At 46.5% G+C, this 15,978-nt stretch overlaps 1 protein-coding gene across 1 annotated transcript in view; it reads left to right on the forward strand.

The window, feature by feature from the left end:
* The window catches only part of MAD1L1 (mitotic arrest deficient 1 like 1), a 560,284-nt gene that overhangs the window by 336,390 nt on the left and 207,916 nt on the right, over positions 1–15,978 (forward strand). The window contains exon 16 of the mRNA XM_065412141.1: positions 10,768–10,858. Coding sequence (XP_065268213.1) covers positions 10,768–10,858 — 91 coding nt within the window. The remainder of the gene's footprint in view (positions 1–10,767; positions 10,859–15,978) is intronic.

Genomic DNA, 15,978 nt, shown 5'->3' on the forward strand with positions numbered 1-15,978 from the left:
TGTTTCTTCAGTAACTCCCCAGTCTCCCCCCTCTCTCCTGGTTAGTATGGACTGCAGCACCCTTTCCATTTAGGAGCAATTCCAGTCTCTCTATTTTCACCTCCAAGATTCATTATTCAGTGTTTATCTTCATTAAACAGCATTTGCCATCTATTAACTGAGCAACTTCAAGGACAGCAGAAAACAAAATGAAACAGCTGGATTTCCACATATTCCAGGACTTCATGAGATTGCCGATGCCTTCCTTACAGTGGAAATGGATCTCATTTCTCACTTTCTCCATTTTTTCCCTGGTTTGCAAACCTAGCCCCTGGACTGAGGCAGATTTCACAAACAGCACCGTCAGGTCCCTTGCAATGATTTTATTACTGAGTGCCAGTAGTGTGCTAGGTGCTCTGCAAGCAGAAGAAGCCCCTGTCCTGCTCTTTAAGGCATGGCAGTCTAAATAGAACTCCAAACTGTGGTGGGTTTTTTTTTTTTAAGTGTGAGTCCATTGCCTGTCAACCCCATAACTCTGCTTCTTTCATTTAAATTGTGCCTGAGAATTCAAATAGAGTGTCCCAGAAGTGGACTCCTCCCCAGCAAAGCCATTTATATTCTGGAACAGATCTCCAGTGAGGAGCAATAAATTGAAGGCAAAATTGAAAGCTGTGTCAAGCTAAGAGGCCAAGTTTCTGGGGTTGCCTCTCATAGCAGCACCGTCCACCTCCCTCCCCCCGCCCCACCACCCACACACCACAAACACTTCCAGGACCACACACTTCTGCAGCTAGGGTCACCTGAGACATTTGACCCTTCAGATCTATTATAAGATTATTTTTGGTAGATTCCCAGTGTAGCTAAACCTTCTTTGTTCAGATGGAAGTCTGTCATTGAGCCATTTTTTGTTGCCAGGGTGGTGCTGGTGTATTTAGTAAAATACAGAACATGTTCCAAACCCTGATGATGGTGATTTGGCGGCTAAGCAGGCCTGAGTGGTGTGGCTTCTGCATGCAAGGATGTGAACCTGGGTTTCTTTCATTTCCTCGTCACAATTTTATGACTCTCTTTGCAAGGTGGATGGAAACGGAATAAAGTTGCTCACTTGGTTTCATCCCTTCCCTTCTTGCTGCTCAGCATGTGCAAGTTTTGTGGGCCATGGGTTTCTAATAGAAAACACACACTGTATGAAGTGTTTTCTTTCAGCTGGAGGCCTCTTCAATCTGGGGCTAGTGGGCAATTTCTCATCCCCTTCTCTACACAAATAGATGGACTGCTCTGCTGCTGTAGTCTATTTTCTTCTCATGAGCAGCCTACTCCAAATATTATTGTCTTCCTTCTACTTTCTGTCCTGCAGAACATGGACTTCTCTTCTCTGCAGAATTAGGGAGAAAGCACTTTGTTTGTGGCTCCAGAGTTACCCAATCTAGGAATGGGGTAGTGTTCCACCTCTCCTGCTTCTGGCATCCCCCATGCACTGGGACTGGGAACCCGTAAAGAGCTCTCTTACTGTAACACAGGTAAACACTTGCTGTCAGGGAATCATGAGACATTTTCACAGGGTTCCCCCTTGTATGGGGACCAGGAATAGTTTGTTGTGGTTGTGACGTTTCCGGAGGTAGCTGCACCTCTGAGCACTTGTGGTCCTCCTTGTGGCCACCTCACTTAGATCTCAGGCCTCTAGTCATCTTTCTTGAGGTGGGATCTCGCTATCCACTCCCTCCTGACTGGGGTCTTAGGCTGCAGACTCCTCCAAATCATTTAGGGTATGTCTACACTACGAGAGTATTTCGATTTTACTTAAATCGAATATGTGGAATCGATATTACAAAGTCGAACGTGTGTATCCACACTAAGGACAGTAATTTGACTTTGTGAGCCCACACTAACGGGGCAAGCGTCGACATTGGAAGCGGTGCACTGTGGGCAGCTTTCCCGCAGTCCCCGCTGCCCATTGGAATTCTGGGTCGAGCCCCCAATGCCTGCTGGGGAAAAAAATGTGTCGAGGGTGGTTCTGGGTAACGGTCATCATCCAACCGTCACTCCCGCCCTCCCTCCCTGAAAGCGCCGGCGGGCAATCAGTTCGCGCACTTTGCTGGTGAATGACAGCGCGGACGCCACAGCACTGCGAGCTTGGAGCCCGCTGCAACCATCGCTGCAGTTATGGCCGTTGTCAACACCTCGCACCTTATTGTCCACCTTTTCCAGAGGCAGATGCTGAGAAATCAGGCGAGGAGGCGACGGCAGCGCGGTGAGGACATGAAGTCTGAGAGTGGCACAGACCTCTCACAAAGCACGGGGCCCCGCGCCGTGAACATCATGGTGGCAATGGGTCATGTTGATGCTGTGGAACGGCGATTCTGGGCCCGGGAAACAAGCACGGACTGGTGGGACCGCATAGTGCTGCAGGTCTGGGATGAATCACAGTGGCTGCGAAACTTTCGGATGCGGAAGGGAACTTTCCTGGAACTTTGTGAGTTGCTGTCCCCTGCCCTGAAGCGCAAGGACACCCGGATGCGAGCAGCCCTGACTGTCCAGAAGCAAGTGGCCATAGCCCTCTGGAAGCTTGCAACGCCAGAAAGCTACTGGTCAGTCGCGAACCACTTTGGTGGTGGGCAAATCTACCGTGGGGGTTGCTGTGATGCAAGTAGCCAACGCAATCGTTGAGCTACTGCTGTCAAAGGTAGTGACCCCTGGAAACGTGCAGGTCATCATAGATGGCTTCGCCGCAATGGGATTCCCAAACTGCGGTGGGGCTATAGATGGAACTCTCATCCCTATCCTGGGCCCGGACCACCAGGCCAGCCAGTACATTAACCGAAAAGGCTACTTTTCAATGGTGCTGCAAGCACTGGTGGACCATAGGGGACGTTTTACAAACATCAACGTCGGATGGCCGGGCAAGGTTCATGACGCTCGTGTTTTCAGGAACTCTGGTGTGTTTAGACGGCTGCAGGAAGGTATATACTTCCCGGACCACAAAATAACTGTTGGGGATGTGGAGATGCCTATAGTGATCCTCGGGGACCCAGCCTACCCGCTAATGCCCTGGCTCATGAAGCCCTATACAGGCGCCCTGGATACTGAAAAAGAACTCTTCAACTACCGGCTGAGCAAGTGCAGAATGGTGGTGGAGTGTGCTTTTGGACGTCTCAAGGGGAGATGGAGAAGCTTACTGACTCGCTCTGATCTCAGCGAAACCAATATCCCCATTGTTATTGCAGCTTGCTGTGTGCTCCACAATCTCTGTGAGAGCAAGGGGGAGACCTGTATGGCGGGGTGGGAGGTTGAGGCAAATAGCCTGGCTGCTGATTACGCCCAGCCAGACAGCCGTGCGATTAGAAGATCCCAGCGGGAGGCTTTGAAAGCTAGGTTCCTCAGTGAGCAGGGTAACCTGTGACTGTTAAGTTTGTTTAAAGAGAAGCTGAACCTGCCCCCGTTTCTTTACCCGGTTAATGTTGACTATCCTCTCCAGCTACATACCCCGTTCACACCGTCCCCCCCCTTCCAACACACGTTTAAAAATAAAATAAATGGAACTTTGTTAATGAACCCCATTTTCTTTCTTACGGGTTTCGCGGTAAAGTGTTGAAACTGGGACGCAGACTGTGGTGGGGAGCGGGCGTAGTGATGGAAAGAACGCTTCTAAACTCGAGGAATGACAGGCTCCTGCTCCTAGAGCAGTCCGCAGTGCTGGACTGGTTGTTTCAATGGAGCCTGCCACCCCTCCTTTTCGGGACTCTGTGTGTGGGGGCTATGTGACTTTGTGGCGGGGGAGGACGGTTACAGATCCTCTGCTGCGTGGCTCTGTGATCCAGGATAAGGACCGCTGCATAAGATCTCTAACCGCCCTCCCCCGCCACAAAGTCACATAGCCCCCCCCCACACACACAGAACATGAAAACCACCTCCCAGACTGACCAGGGTGCCTAGTGACTGCAATGTGTGTGTGACCTGCTGCTGAACCTGCCCCCATGTCTGTACCCTGGTAAAGGTGACTGTCCTCTCCAATTACCAACCCCCTTCTACCCTTCAAACACACTCTCCTCTAAAAGAACATGATGCAAACAGTAATTAACAGAAATGTTTTTTTTATTAGCAACTACACAGTTAGGGGATGAAACTGGGACGGGGGCTTGGGTGAGGCGGGAAGGAAAGGACTTATCAAATTTTTGGGAATGAGAGCCTTCTGGTACTTGAGCAGTCTGCAGGGGTGGAGTGACAGTTTTCACGGCCCCTGCCGCCCCTCCTTCTTGGGACTTTGGGTGAGGGGGGGTATGGGACTTTGTGGCAGGGGAGGGCGGTTACAGAGAGACTGCAGCGGGGCTCTGTCCTCCTGCCTCTGGTCCTGCAGAACATCCACAAGGCGCCGGAGCGTGTCCGTTTGCTCCCTCATTAGTCCAAGCAGCGTTTGAGTCGCCTGCTGGTCTTCCTGCCTCCACCTCTCCTCCCGTTCAATGTGTGATCGATGGATTTGCGACATGTTCTCCTTCCACTGGGTCTGCTGGGCCGCCTCGGCTCGGGAGCAGCCCATAAGTTCTGAGAACATGTCGTCCCGTGTCCTTTTCTTTCTCCGCCTAATCTGCGCCAGCCTCTGGGAGGGGGATGCCAGGGTAGGTCGGGAGACAGTCGCAGCTGTGGGATGGGAAAAAGGGAGTGAATTCCTCAAAAAGATAATTTTTTGTGAACAATGAACATAGTCTTTCTCTGTGAACAAGACCATGCACAGCACCTATCACATGCGCACTCAGGACAAGGTCAAATTTTCGGCCTTCACATTCAGTGCCTGAGGTCTTGCAGTGGAGATCAGACAAGCGGGGCAGGACAGAGGAATTCGGGTAGCAGGCTGACATGGTAAGCCGTAGACTTTTGGCTGCTTAAAACTTAAATTATAGCAGTGCCCTCCTTTCACGTTCAAAGCAATGCTCCTAGCGTTGGCCAGTTCCTGCTGCCGGCAATCCGGCAAGCATGAACTCTGCCCCTGTCCCACCCCGTCGCGGCTGTCCCCGGGAAAGAGCCCTGTATGCTGCCCCTCTCCCGCCTCCACCGCGTGGCTGTAAACCACCGGTTACAGTTCTGTAAAGGAACAGGCAAGCAGTCCCAATAGTAACATTCCCCTAATTCTAAGCAGGTCACCATGAGCGACGTCACTCTGCTGAGGATTTCAGAGACCGAGAAAGAATGCATGCTGCGTGAAAGCCTGCAAAAACCAGGGCCGTATGCCGCCATGCTCTGCAAGGCAATGATCCCAGAGTACTTGATGATAGCCTGGCGCGGAAAAGTTTCCTACCACGGAGGACACAATAAGGCCGCTCTCCCCAGGAAACTCTTGCAAAGGCTTTCCAATTACCTCCAGGAGAGCTTCATGGAGATGTCCCATGAGGATTTCAGCTCTATCCCCGGACATATAGACCTTATTTTCCAGTAGCTGCACTGGCAAGGACTAAAAAGTAGAGCGCCTAGGGCACACTAATTATGATAAACCGGACATTGTTAGATTCTTTTGCAGTAGTTGCACTGCCAAGGACTTAAATGTTAAGCGCCTAGGGCAAACTAATCATGAAAAACCCATTGTTAATATTCCTGTTCTGTTCAAAATAAATGTTTACATGTTTAAAACACTTACCGACTGATCCTTCCCCTGATTCAGGGTCCGGGTTAACGCCTGGGGACAGTTGGTAGGGGATCTCTGTGAGGGTGATGAAGAGATCCTGGCTGTCGGGGAAATCAGCGTTGTAAGCGCTGTCGACTGCCTCGTCCTCCTCATCTCCTTCCTCATCTTCCCCGTCCACTAACATCTCCGAGGAAGCGGCCGTTGACAATATCCCATCCTCAGAGTCCACAGTCAGTGGTGGGGTAGTGGTGGCGGCCGCACCTAGAATGGAATGCAGTGCCTCGTAGAAACGGCATGTCTGGGACTGGGATCCGGAGCGTCCGTTTGCCTCTTTGGTCTTCTGGTACCCTTGTCTCAGCTCCTTGATTTTCACGCGGCACTGCGTTGCATCCCGGCTGTATCCTCTCTCTGTCATGGCTTTTGAGATCTTCTCGTAGATCTTTGCATTCCGTCTTTTCGATCGCAGCTCCGAAAGCACGGACTCATCGCCCCACACAGCGATCAGATCCAAGACTTCCCGATCAGTCCATGCTGGGGCCCTCTTTCTATTCTGAGATTGCATGGTCACCTCTGCTGGAGAGCTCTGCATCGTTGCCAGTGCTGATGAGCTCGCCACGATGTCCAAACAGGAAATGAGATTCAAACTGCCCAGACAGGAAAAGGAATTCAAATTTTCCCGGGGCTTTTCCTGTGTGGCTGGGCAGAGCATCCGAGCTCGGACTGCTGTCCAGAGCGTCAACAGAGTGGTGCACTGTGGGATAGCTCCCGGAGCTATTAGCGTCGATTTCCATCCACACCTACCCTAATTCGACATGGCCATGTCGAATTTAGCGCTACTCCCCTCGTTGGGGAGGAGTACAGAAATCGAATTTAAGAGACCTCTATGTCGAACTAAATAGCTTCGTTGTGTGGACGGGTGCAGGGTTAATTCGATTTAACGCCGCTAAATTCGACATAACCTCCTAGTGTAGACCAGGCCTAAGATTATCACAGCAGGTCTGACTTTAGTTCAGCACCAGTAGTTTTGTTCTTTCGGGGGCAGTGACTGAGTTACTGGTGACCAGCCAGGTGTCCCAAAACCAAGTACTATTTATTCAGAACAGAAGCATTACAGAGAAAAGGCATCTTACAAACAGTAAACATCTAGCTTATCCGTGTCACCATCTTCCACATGGAAACCCTGTCAGTTTCCAAAGTACTGCAGGGCCTGCCCCTCTCTGTCACAGTCTCATGTCCATTCTTGGATTAAATGTGAATGGCCCTCTCCAAGGTCAGGGCTGTTCTTTGTTTACCAGGCCTCTTGAACCAGGTCAGACCTATACATGCTATTTCCCTTAGGGGATGAAATTTCCACAGAGTAGATACCTGCATTAGGAATTTGCTCTAATTACCCCCTGCCCTCCTGATATTAGTTCCTGCAGAAAACCCTTTGGCTCCCCACATTTAGCCAGGAATACAATCACTAGCCAACCCATAAAGATACATATAACATTTGTAAAATCAATATAATAGTTTTTAAATATTCTGTGTGTCCATAGCTTCTCTCGTAGTGGACCATGGCAGAACCCTTCACATGGCTGACAGCAGGTGGGTGGGTGTGATGAGGGAGGGGTTTTGGAGGGTGGGAAGAGGAATCATTGTGCCCTCCCCTCCTTCTCCATTACAGCGTTAAGGTTTTGTCTACACTATCAAGTTTTGTCGACAAAACTTATGTCGACACCCAAAAGTTGACAAAACAAAAATTGCCAAAGGGTGCTCACACTTGCTCCCTCTGTCCACAGATCATGTCCACATTGTGTGAGCAATGCATTGTGGGTATGTATCCCACAGTGCAGTTTTGTGGGAAGGCAGAGCTGATCGCTGCACATCTTGGGAGGATTCCCTCCCAGTTCTCCCACAGCCTCCTCAGCTTCCAGGAGCGGCATCATGAGTAGCTCTGTGAGCTCTCCATGCTGAGGAATGTCAAAGCAGGGCAACAATCTCTCCTTCCTGCCTACCTGCGACAGCAGTCTGCCTGCCCCTGTGTTCCTAGTGCAGGGCAGAACAGGAGCATTCCAATGATTTGCTCTTTGTTCCCCAAAGGGAGCAGCACACTCAGCTGTCAGATCCTTCCCGCAGCTTTGAAAGGGGAGGGGTGCATGCCTGCAGGGCAGCAGAGATCAAAACACTGAGCAGAGCAATCAGGGCAGGCATTGTGGGATACTGGCGGAAGCCAGTTCTGTTGACAAAACAAACAGCAGTGTCTACACTGGCTCTTTGGGCTTGGCTACACTCGAAACTCCAAAGCGCTGCCGCGGGAGCGCTCCTGCGGCAGCGCTTTGAAGTGCGAGTGTGGTCGCGGCGCCAGCGCTGGGAGAGAGCTCTCCCAGCGCTGCAGGTACTCCACCTCCCCGAGGGGATTAGCTTACAGCTTTACAGCGCTGGCGCTTTACAGCTGTTTTTTCACACCCCTGAGTGAGAAAGTTGCAGCGCTGTAAAGCGCCAGTGTAGCCAAGGCCTTAGACAGTAAAGGGAGGGAAAGAGAAAAAAGTCTCTCCTAGGGGTGAAAGTTTTTTGTTGCTGAAACCGGGCGTTTTTCCCGACAAAAGTCACATTGCAGTGTGTGCGCTCTCACTGGTTTGTTGCCAAAAGGCAGTTTTTGGCGACAAAACTTGGTAGTGTAGACTAAGCCCTAGAGGAGCTGTCCCTGTGAGGTTCCACACGACCAGTTCACACTGCTGCTCCTTGTTTGTGGTGTGTCTCTAGTCATTGGAGTCTAATGCCTGCTGCCAGTGGGGATGCAGGAACTAGGAACATGCCTGTACTTACATTCTTTCCCTGTACAATTTGCCATCACAAATTCACTCTGGCAGAAAACAGGTGGAAGAAGAATACAAACTCTCCAAATTGGAAGGTGGGGAAAGAAACCCCACTCCTCATGAGGGAATTATTTTCACTGCTAACGTTTACCATGGGCCTCAGCACATCATTCACCTTCAATCCGATGTGCCCGCTGTCCTGGACTAAGCCCAACCCAACCAGTTATCTGCTCTCCTGAAGGAACCTGAAAAATTGAAGGGAACCATCAGAAGCCAAGGAAAGGACCAGGAAAGGACTGTGTGCCTCCAGGCATTTCCATATAAACTTCACTGTTAAAAGCTAAGTTCTGAAAACAAATGCAGGATAGTCACAAAGGACAAAGAAATCCACATTAATCCCCTAAATCTGTATTCACATCCTGTGAGGGAGTGAAAGCTTTAAAAAAAATCTTTTGTCTCCTTTTTCTTTAGTATGGAAAGTAAATTTTCAGTGAGAAGCTTGAAAGACTTTATCAGTTTTTCTCCTTCTCCTCTCGAGAACAAAGTGCTCTTTCGTCAGCCCGTTTATAGCTCTAAATGTGAAATTCTTTCCCAACTTTATTACTTCCGAGGAGACAATAAAAGCCAATATTAATCCTGTCATTCCACACACCCCTTGTCCCCTATAAATCATATTTGCCATATTCTTCAGATCTCATAATGGGAAAGGGTGGTCGAACAATTTAGTTTGTTGACCACAGGGTATAACAAACCGTGTTTAGTCAGTAATCCGTTTTACTTGGGTTGTGATAAATCTGCAAAGGCTGTTGTTTTAGAACAAATAAATAAAAGTAATACATTAAAAAACAGCTTTAGTAAAGACTTAAGTGGCAACAGCTGAAGGACCTTTTCAACTGGAACAAATCTGAACTTTTTCTTTCCGCTGTCAAACAGAAACTTCAGTAAATCCTAAGTGTTGTCTATGGATTTAGTGAGTAGGTAGAGTTACAGTGATTCAAAAGAAATTCATGTTCTTGCCAATGCCTGTTAGTCACACTTGCTGGAAATCTCTGCTCCATTCCCAACACCATCTCATTGCCATCTGGATCCCTTAATAGTGTCTTCTCCACACATACATTTTCTGTTCCATTCAGTAATTTCCAGTTCAGCAGTAGCTTTTCTACATGGCAGTTCCCTCTTCACAGATGGGGCATACTGTGAGAGATGCCCCTATCAGTGGCAATACTATGCTGCCAGTCACACTGTGCTGTGCTATATCTGCCAACATTTTAATCTTATAAATAAGGACAATAAGGAGTAAAACAGGAGCACCTGTTCGCTCCATTGGACTCTGAGAGTTTTCTGGAAGGAGAGAGTTGGAGAAATACTTCATTTTTTCCTGCTTAAAAAATAGGAATGGTCAGTCTGTCTGCCTCAGGTGTTACTATGGCACCCATCACCATAGCATCTAAGCACTTCCCAGATAAATGAGATTTGCATCCTTTTTCAAACCATGCTTTCTCTGGAGACCCATTTGATATTGGAGGGCAGCAGGAGCCCTCATCTGGTACCACAGTGTAGAGTGCTTGTTCTGTAGGAGGCAAGAGATAAACATAACCCTTTAGTTTTGGAGGGTGGGTGGTGATGAGAGATTTGTCAGAGGTTTTGAGCCAAAATGCAGCATGTTGAATATGATGATGTCATTGACTCTGAACGTCTTGGGTATCTGATTCTGACCTTCAGTAGCTGCTATGTTGTTTCCTTACAGAAAAAATTCTCTCTTCCTTTGGTCTGTCCTGAAGGGTTAAAAGCACTTTTAAACATAGTGTGAGGAGTAACCCTAAGTTACATCTGAAGATGCTGTCATATGGCAACATCTTCTGGAAAAAGTAGGTGCCCAGGACGTTGGTGGTTTATATGTAATGACAGTTGAGAGTGCCTCTCACCCTTTTCACCAACCACTTTTTACCTGAGTGATGTATGACTTTTCAATGTCTAGAATGTTATTAAATAGCTTAATGTGTTTTTTCTCTTTAAAAACCAACCCCACACACTCTGAAAAAACACCCCCTCCCCCGAAAATAAACATTTAGCAAGAACAAAGAGGAACAGAAGGTTATACATGTGTGACATGGCCAAGGTAACATTGGTGTAAGAACTGTAAATATTGAATTTCCTGATGAGTTGGTCTTTTACCTGTGCGTACTTAACGTTACAATAATGGTGTTTTATTCTTTTCATTTAATGTGGTGTCTTACCATTGGAAGAATGTTTTATGACAGGTGTGTGATTTCTGTCTTTGGGTCCTCCTTATTTTACTCTTTCCAGTGGTGGGACTAAAGCAGGGTTAGAGCATTGGGAGTTTCAGTGTATTTCTCCCTCCCCCCCTCTTTACAGGTTAAAAATTGAAGAGTTGGAGGCTGAGCGAGGGCAGCTAGAAGAAGAGAACAAGTCTCTGGAAATGAAATTGGAAAAGCTCACTCTCCAGGTAAGAGGTGGGGCAGGGCCAGAAGGGCTTATTAGCTTGGCACAGTCGAGCCTTGGTGGATGGGTATACTGACAAACTTCCTGAAGCTCCTTTCACAGTCCACAGATCCTTCCCCCACAGTCCCCCGCCAGAAGCCCAAACCGAGCCCATCCCACACACCCTTCTCTGTGTACGATGTTGTCATATTGAGATTTTGGTGGTGTATTCAGGCATGCAAGAACAGATGCTTTTTCCAGTATCCTTGGGTAGAACCTCTTCCGTTTAGATGCCGCCGAACCTTTGTCTGTGCTAGCAAACTTCATAGCCATAACTAACCACTGCTGCAGCTCTAGCAGTACTGGGAGCTGTTGTTTAGACTGTGTTTTCCACTATGATGACAGGTTGGTAAAAATGCCTTGGCGCTGTTTACATTACAGCTTCCCACCATCATTACCATTAGTGCTGAGCAAAGCTTAATAGCTTGCGGCCTTATCTGATAGGAGCTATTCAAGTCCAGAACATGATGATGGGGTATGGAAGGAACAAGTTGTGGTGGCAGTGATCCACACACTCTTCCCAAGAGGAGGAAGATATGAAATATGAAATCTGAGTGAAAGAAAAGCTAAAGTGCTGATTTCACCATGGCACTGCAGGATTTTCCTATCTTTTTGCTGAGGCTGATGCTTCGCCCATCTCATAAGCAAGAGTTTCAACTTTTTTATTCTGGATACAGCAGTGAAGCCTTCCTCTCCCTGAAGCTGGCAGCAATAGAAGGAGTTGTTTACTTGGGCTGCTCTCATCTCTCTAACACTGTTACTCTGTGCAGAGGGAGGGGTGGGAGTGTTGCATTTAAAGCATCTTCTGTTTGAAAGAAGCCGGAGTGAGCGAGAAGCGAAGCCTACTTTGTGTTTAATCAAAGGCCATCCTGCTCTGAGCAGTGTTATCTCTCTCTGATGTGCCGAACAGCCCAGCCTTGTAACATTTCATTCTTTTAATTTTTCTTTCTTTCTCTCTTTTCCCCTTTTTGTGTAAATTGCTTTATGATGGTAGAAAACCTGCAGGTTTGAAATTACCTGAATTTCAGACAGACCATTGATTTTATCTTGACACCTATTAGAGGCAAATCAAATCTCTTTTTTATTACCAATTCCTGGAGACGGGGGAAGTGACAGCTTTGATAAAGCGGGGAGTTGAGAGCTGCTGAGCGCCTCTGCCGAGCCGTGGTTAGCGCGAAACCTGTCACCCAGCTCTCCTTTAATTGGGTTTCTGTCATCAGAAGGAGATGAAAACATTGGGTTTGGTGTTCTGATGCTCCAGTCTCCAAACATACACAACAGCAGCTTTGGTTTCAGAGCAGGTTACAACTCATTCAAATCCTATTTAATCTGTCCCCACTGCCTCAGGGTAGCTGCCAGCTCCCAGCACTGGGGCCATCACCATTCTGGCCAGAGTAATTCCCTGTTTTGTTTGGGATTCTGAGAGATCTAGTGTTTATACTCAGTGTCAGCAGTGCCAGTAGCCCAGCCCTTGAGATGCTAAAAGCACCAAGCTTCTAAGCTCTGTCTGCAGCAGGAAAGGTTCAAAGCCTTTCAGATAGTTTTGCTAATTGTCTTATTTTAGACAGAAGTGGGTGGGTAGGTGTGGTCATTTCGGTAGCTGAGCTCATTTAATGTTGTGAAAATGATGTAATGATAAAGGCTGGGATCAGGACATCAAAGACAAAGCTGAGACAGAGCCTTCATGTTATAATAAAACCACTAGCCCACCATGTAAGCAGACTTAGGTGGCGCAGTGACTGTTGTATTCTTCACAAAATTCACAATTCAAATAGAAGTCGTTTGAACTCATCCCAGACTCTAGTAGTGCATATCACAATAGTACAATTCAGTGGCAGTGCTCAGAACCCCAGAGTTTAACAATGGTGTAGTGCAGATCAGAGCTATGTGAGGGGACTGAAGAGGGACAAAAAAGACCTGGGGATGTAGGGAAAAGGAAAAGATGTGAGGAAGACAAGAGGACAGGCAGGCATAGAGAAGGAGAAGAGGTCATCTGTCTGAGCAGGTTCAAGAAGGAGAAACCAGCCCCATCAGTAGAGGTTAGATGGAGAACCCACCTGAGGAGAACTGGATTAAGTTAACAACATTCTTGGTTCTAGTTTGGGAGGGCTAAGGCTTGGACTTAGTTATTTGTTTAACTTCTCCTTATCTTCCCACTCTTTGTGCATACCTTATAAGCTTGGAGTTCTGGTTCCTTTGAATCAGGAAGTGAATAGCAAGGAAAAGAGAACACTATAAATTAACTCCTTGGGCAACTGAGATTTCTCCAACTGGAGATGGATCTGTGCAAGTCCGAGTGCTGAAAAGATGTGAATTACTGACCAGTACCCACCCAGTTGAGTGGTCAAGAGGTCAGAACTGCCTACAAGGAAAAAACCAGCCTTGTTAACAGGGGTTCTGGTCCTGGAGGTGCAACAGCACCCCCTGGCTTGACGTAATAATAGCAGCCAAATGCACCATTCCACCATATTCTGGGTTTCTGGTTTTGTTCAAAGGCTTTCAGCACCCTCAGTATAAAAATGGCTCAGTGGCCCTGCCTGCTAATGAAGATTCATTATTCATTACTTGAGTGCCAAGTCCCCAGCAGGCCCAGGCTAAGAATTACATCCTGTGTAAACACTTCTGTTGGCTCTAGGCACTGCTGTGGACTGGGTTATCAGCTGCTGAATCCCATTAAATATGGGTTATCCAGTTATTAATCTCTTCAGTCAGATAGTGCAAGGAGAATATGTTGGAAAAAGTTAATTCCGCACTCAAATGGCATCACTGGAACATGCCCAAGTCAGTTTATTATTTGTTGCTCATTCCTCAGGTAGAAATCAAGGAGATGATGTGTTAAAATAATATCTTTGTCAGAAAGAAGAGCAAGAAAGGAGAACAAATGGCAATGTTACAAAATAACTTCTTTAAATGTACTGAAGAAAAAGTTCCCTAGTGAAATTTCAGAAATGGGAAAAACAAAGGATCAGAGAAAATAAGGAAGTAAAAGAGGTAGAAGACAATGAACAGATTAAAAAAAACCTCTGCCAAATCTTAATCTGTAGCACTTCCTTTAAAAATAAATAAATAAGCCATTATTGGAATAAATGACTGCAATAAATAAAAGTTACTTACAAGAGAGTGTATAAAATTTGTTGATGTGTTGGGGAGAGGGGTGTGATAGAAAGTGAGTGAAATCAAACATAACAACTTAAGTGCACCAATCTTTATTTACTAAAGTCTGATCAGTCCATAAAACCATATGCAGTGAATTCAAATCTGAAGGGATATGTCCAGCCTTTAGTAGCCAAGAGTTCAGGACCACCAAGGTTTGACTGTATTGACACATGAAAAAGTTATCTTCAAAAAAATTCTCACATATTGTCACATGCCTGTGTGTCGGAGTATGGTCATTTTGCCTTTGCCTGTCCCTGAATTGTCTGCTGGCACTGATTCTGCATTTCAGTGAACAACTATATGGCACTAGCTGGGCCAGAGGGCAGATATGTGCTTTGAAAGCTATTGTTGTATTAGGAGGTATGTGATTTATCCTCCCCGAGCCTGTATTAGCAAGTGAAGAAATTGATGAATATCTGCAGCAGCGTATATAGTATCTGACGTCTCTTTGTATTCTCTGCTTGCATGGGGACATCTTCAATTATGGCTAGAAGCTCCATCAACCTTCACACCCTTCAATTCCCAATACCCCTTTGGCTCTTGACACCTAGCTGTGGGCTGCATTGATTTTCCTTCACTGGCATAAACACAATAGCATGGATATTACTCGCTGTCCAGATCTTTACTGCTAATAAAAAACCTCAAATTACAAAAAAACAGAAAAAATGTTTGGATAATAGGGAGACGACATCACTCCTTTCCCGTGACACATCTAACTGAAATCTTTTGAACCCAAGGTAGGGGGAGATCAGCTGGTATGAAGGCTGAGAGATCACATACATTTAAGTGTTCACCCATCTGCACCCATTTCTGCTATGGCGACCCCTGCTGGAATGGGAGAGCATATCTGCTGCTGTGACTTGCTTTTGCATATTGTGGGCAGTGTTGCTGCTGTCTCAGAAAGTGGCTTAGTTTGTTAAACAGTCCAGAACACTTCAGGCAATCTGCCCTCTACTCATTGGGAGAAACTGCAACTTGAAGCCAGGAACAAAAGGGACTGATCAAATCAGTGCTTTTTGGATAAAATGGGAGGAAAGACTTCTGAAGAGTGCTCAATTAGCATTTATTACTGCTAGGAGCCTTGTGTTTACAGGCAATGGAGCGGATGGTGAAGTGTTCCTTATGCAAATACCACTCTCCTGCTTTTCCTGCTCTCCTCAGCTCTTCGAGTTGAAGGAGAAGAGATTCTTCAAGTTTGGCTGCTTCAAGGAAGATTGATTAAAATCAGCTGCAGTTTGACTTAATTGGATCCATATGTTTGGAGAGGGAGCTTGACTAGTTAGAACTTCTTGTAATTAGTTCACAGCTGGTTGGTGAGAAAAACAAAACTTCGGTTACAGTTCAGAGAAGTGGATCTGTAAAGATAAAGAACATCTTCCTGTCTTTATATTCGTACTTTTTCAGGCTTTGTAAATTGTCTAGTCCTCTAACCAGGCTAGCAGTCTGATTCCTGTGTGAGACACAAACTGGGGTGTGCAATTTGCTTTTTTGTTTCTGGATGAGAAGAATCAAATAAAGTTGGAATAAAAATAGATGCTGATAGGCAAGGAAATGTGACTAAGCTCATTTGGAAGACAGGAGAGACTCCATGTTGTATAGGGCAGAATCAGGAGTATTTCTGGCTATTTGTGAGTCTTTGGACTAGGTCAAGAGGCTCTGAACAGGATGACTCTGGAACCAGATACTCTTTGATTGAGAGCCTTCTAGGAGTAAGAATTAGAATTGAATTTATTTATCTACCTTCCTCATTAAAATGTAATAGAATAACAAATATATAGTTGTATATTGTACTAATATCCTTATAGATACTTAAAAAACAATTGAGCGTGCAAATTAACCAGGGAGGAGAGATTGAAGGGAGGGTACAAACTAAAGGGCCATCAGTGGGGATTGTGAAACCACTTTTGGGGGGGAAATACCATCATTCAA

Source organism: Emys orbicularis, chromosome 10 (assembly GCF_028017835.1).
Source record: "Emys orbicularis isolate rEmyOrb1 chromosome 10, rEmyOrb1.hap1, whole genome shotgun sequence".
Taxonomy (NCBI): Eukaryota; Metazoa; Chordata; order Testudines; family Emydidae; genus Emys; species Emys orbicularis.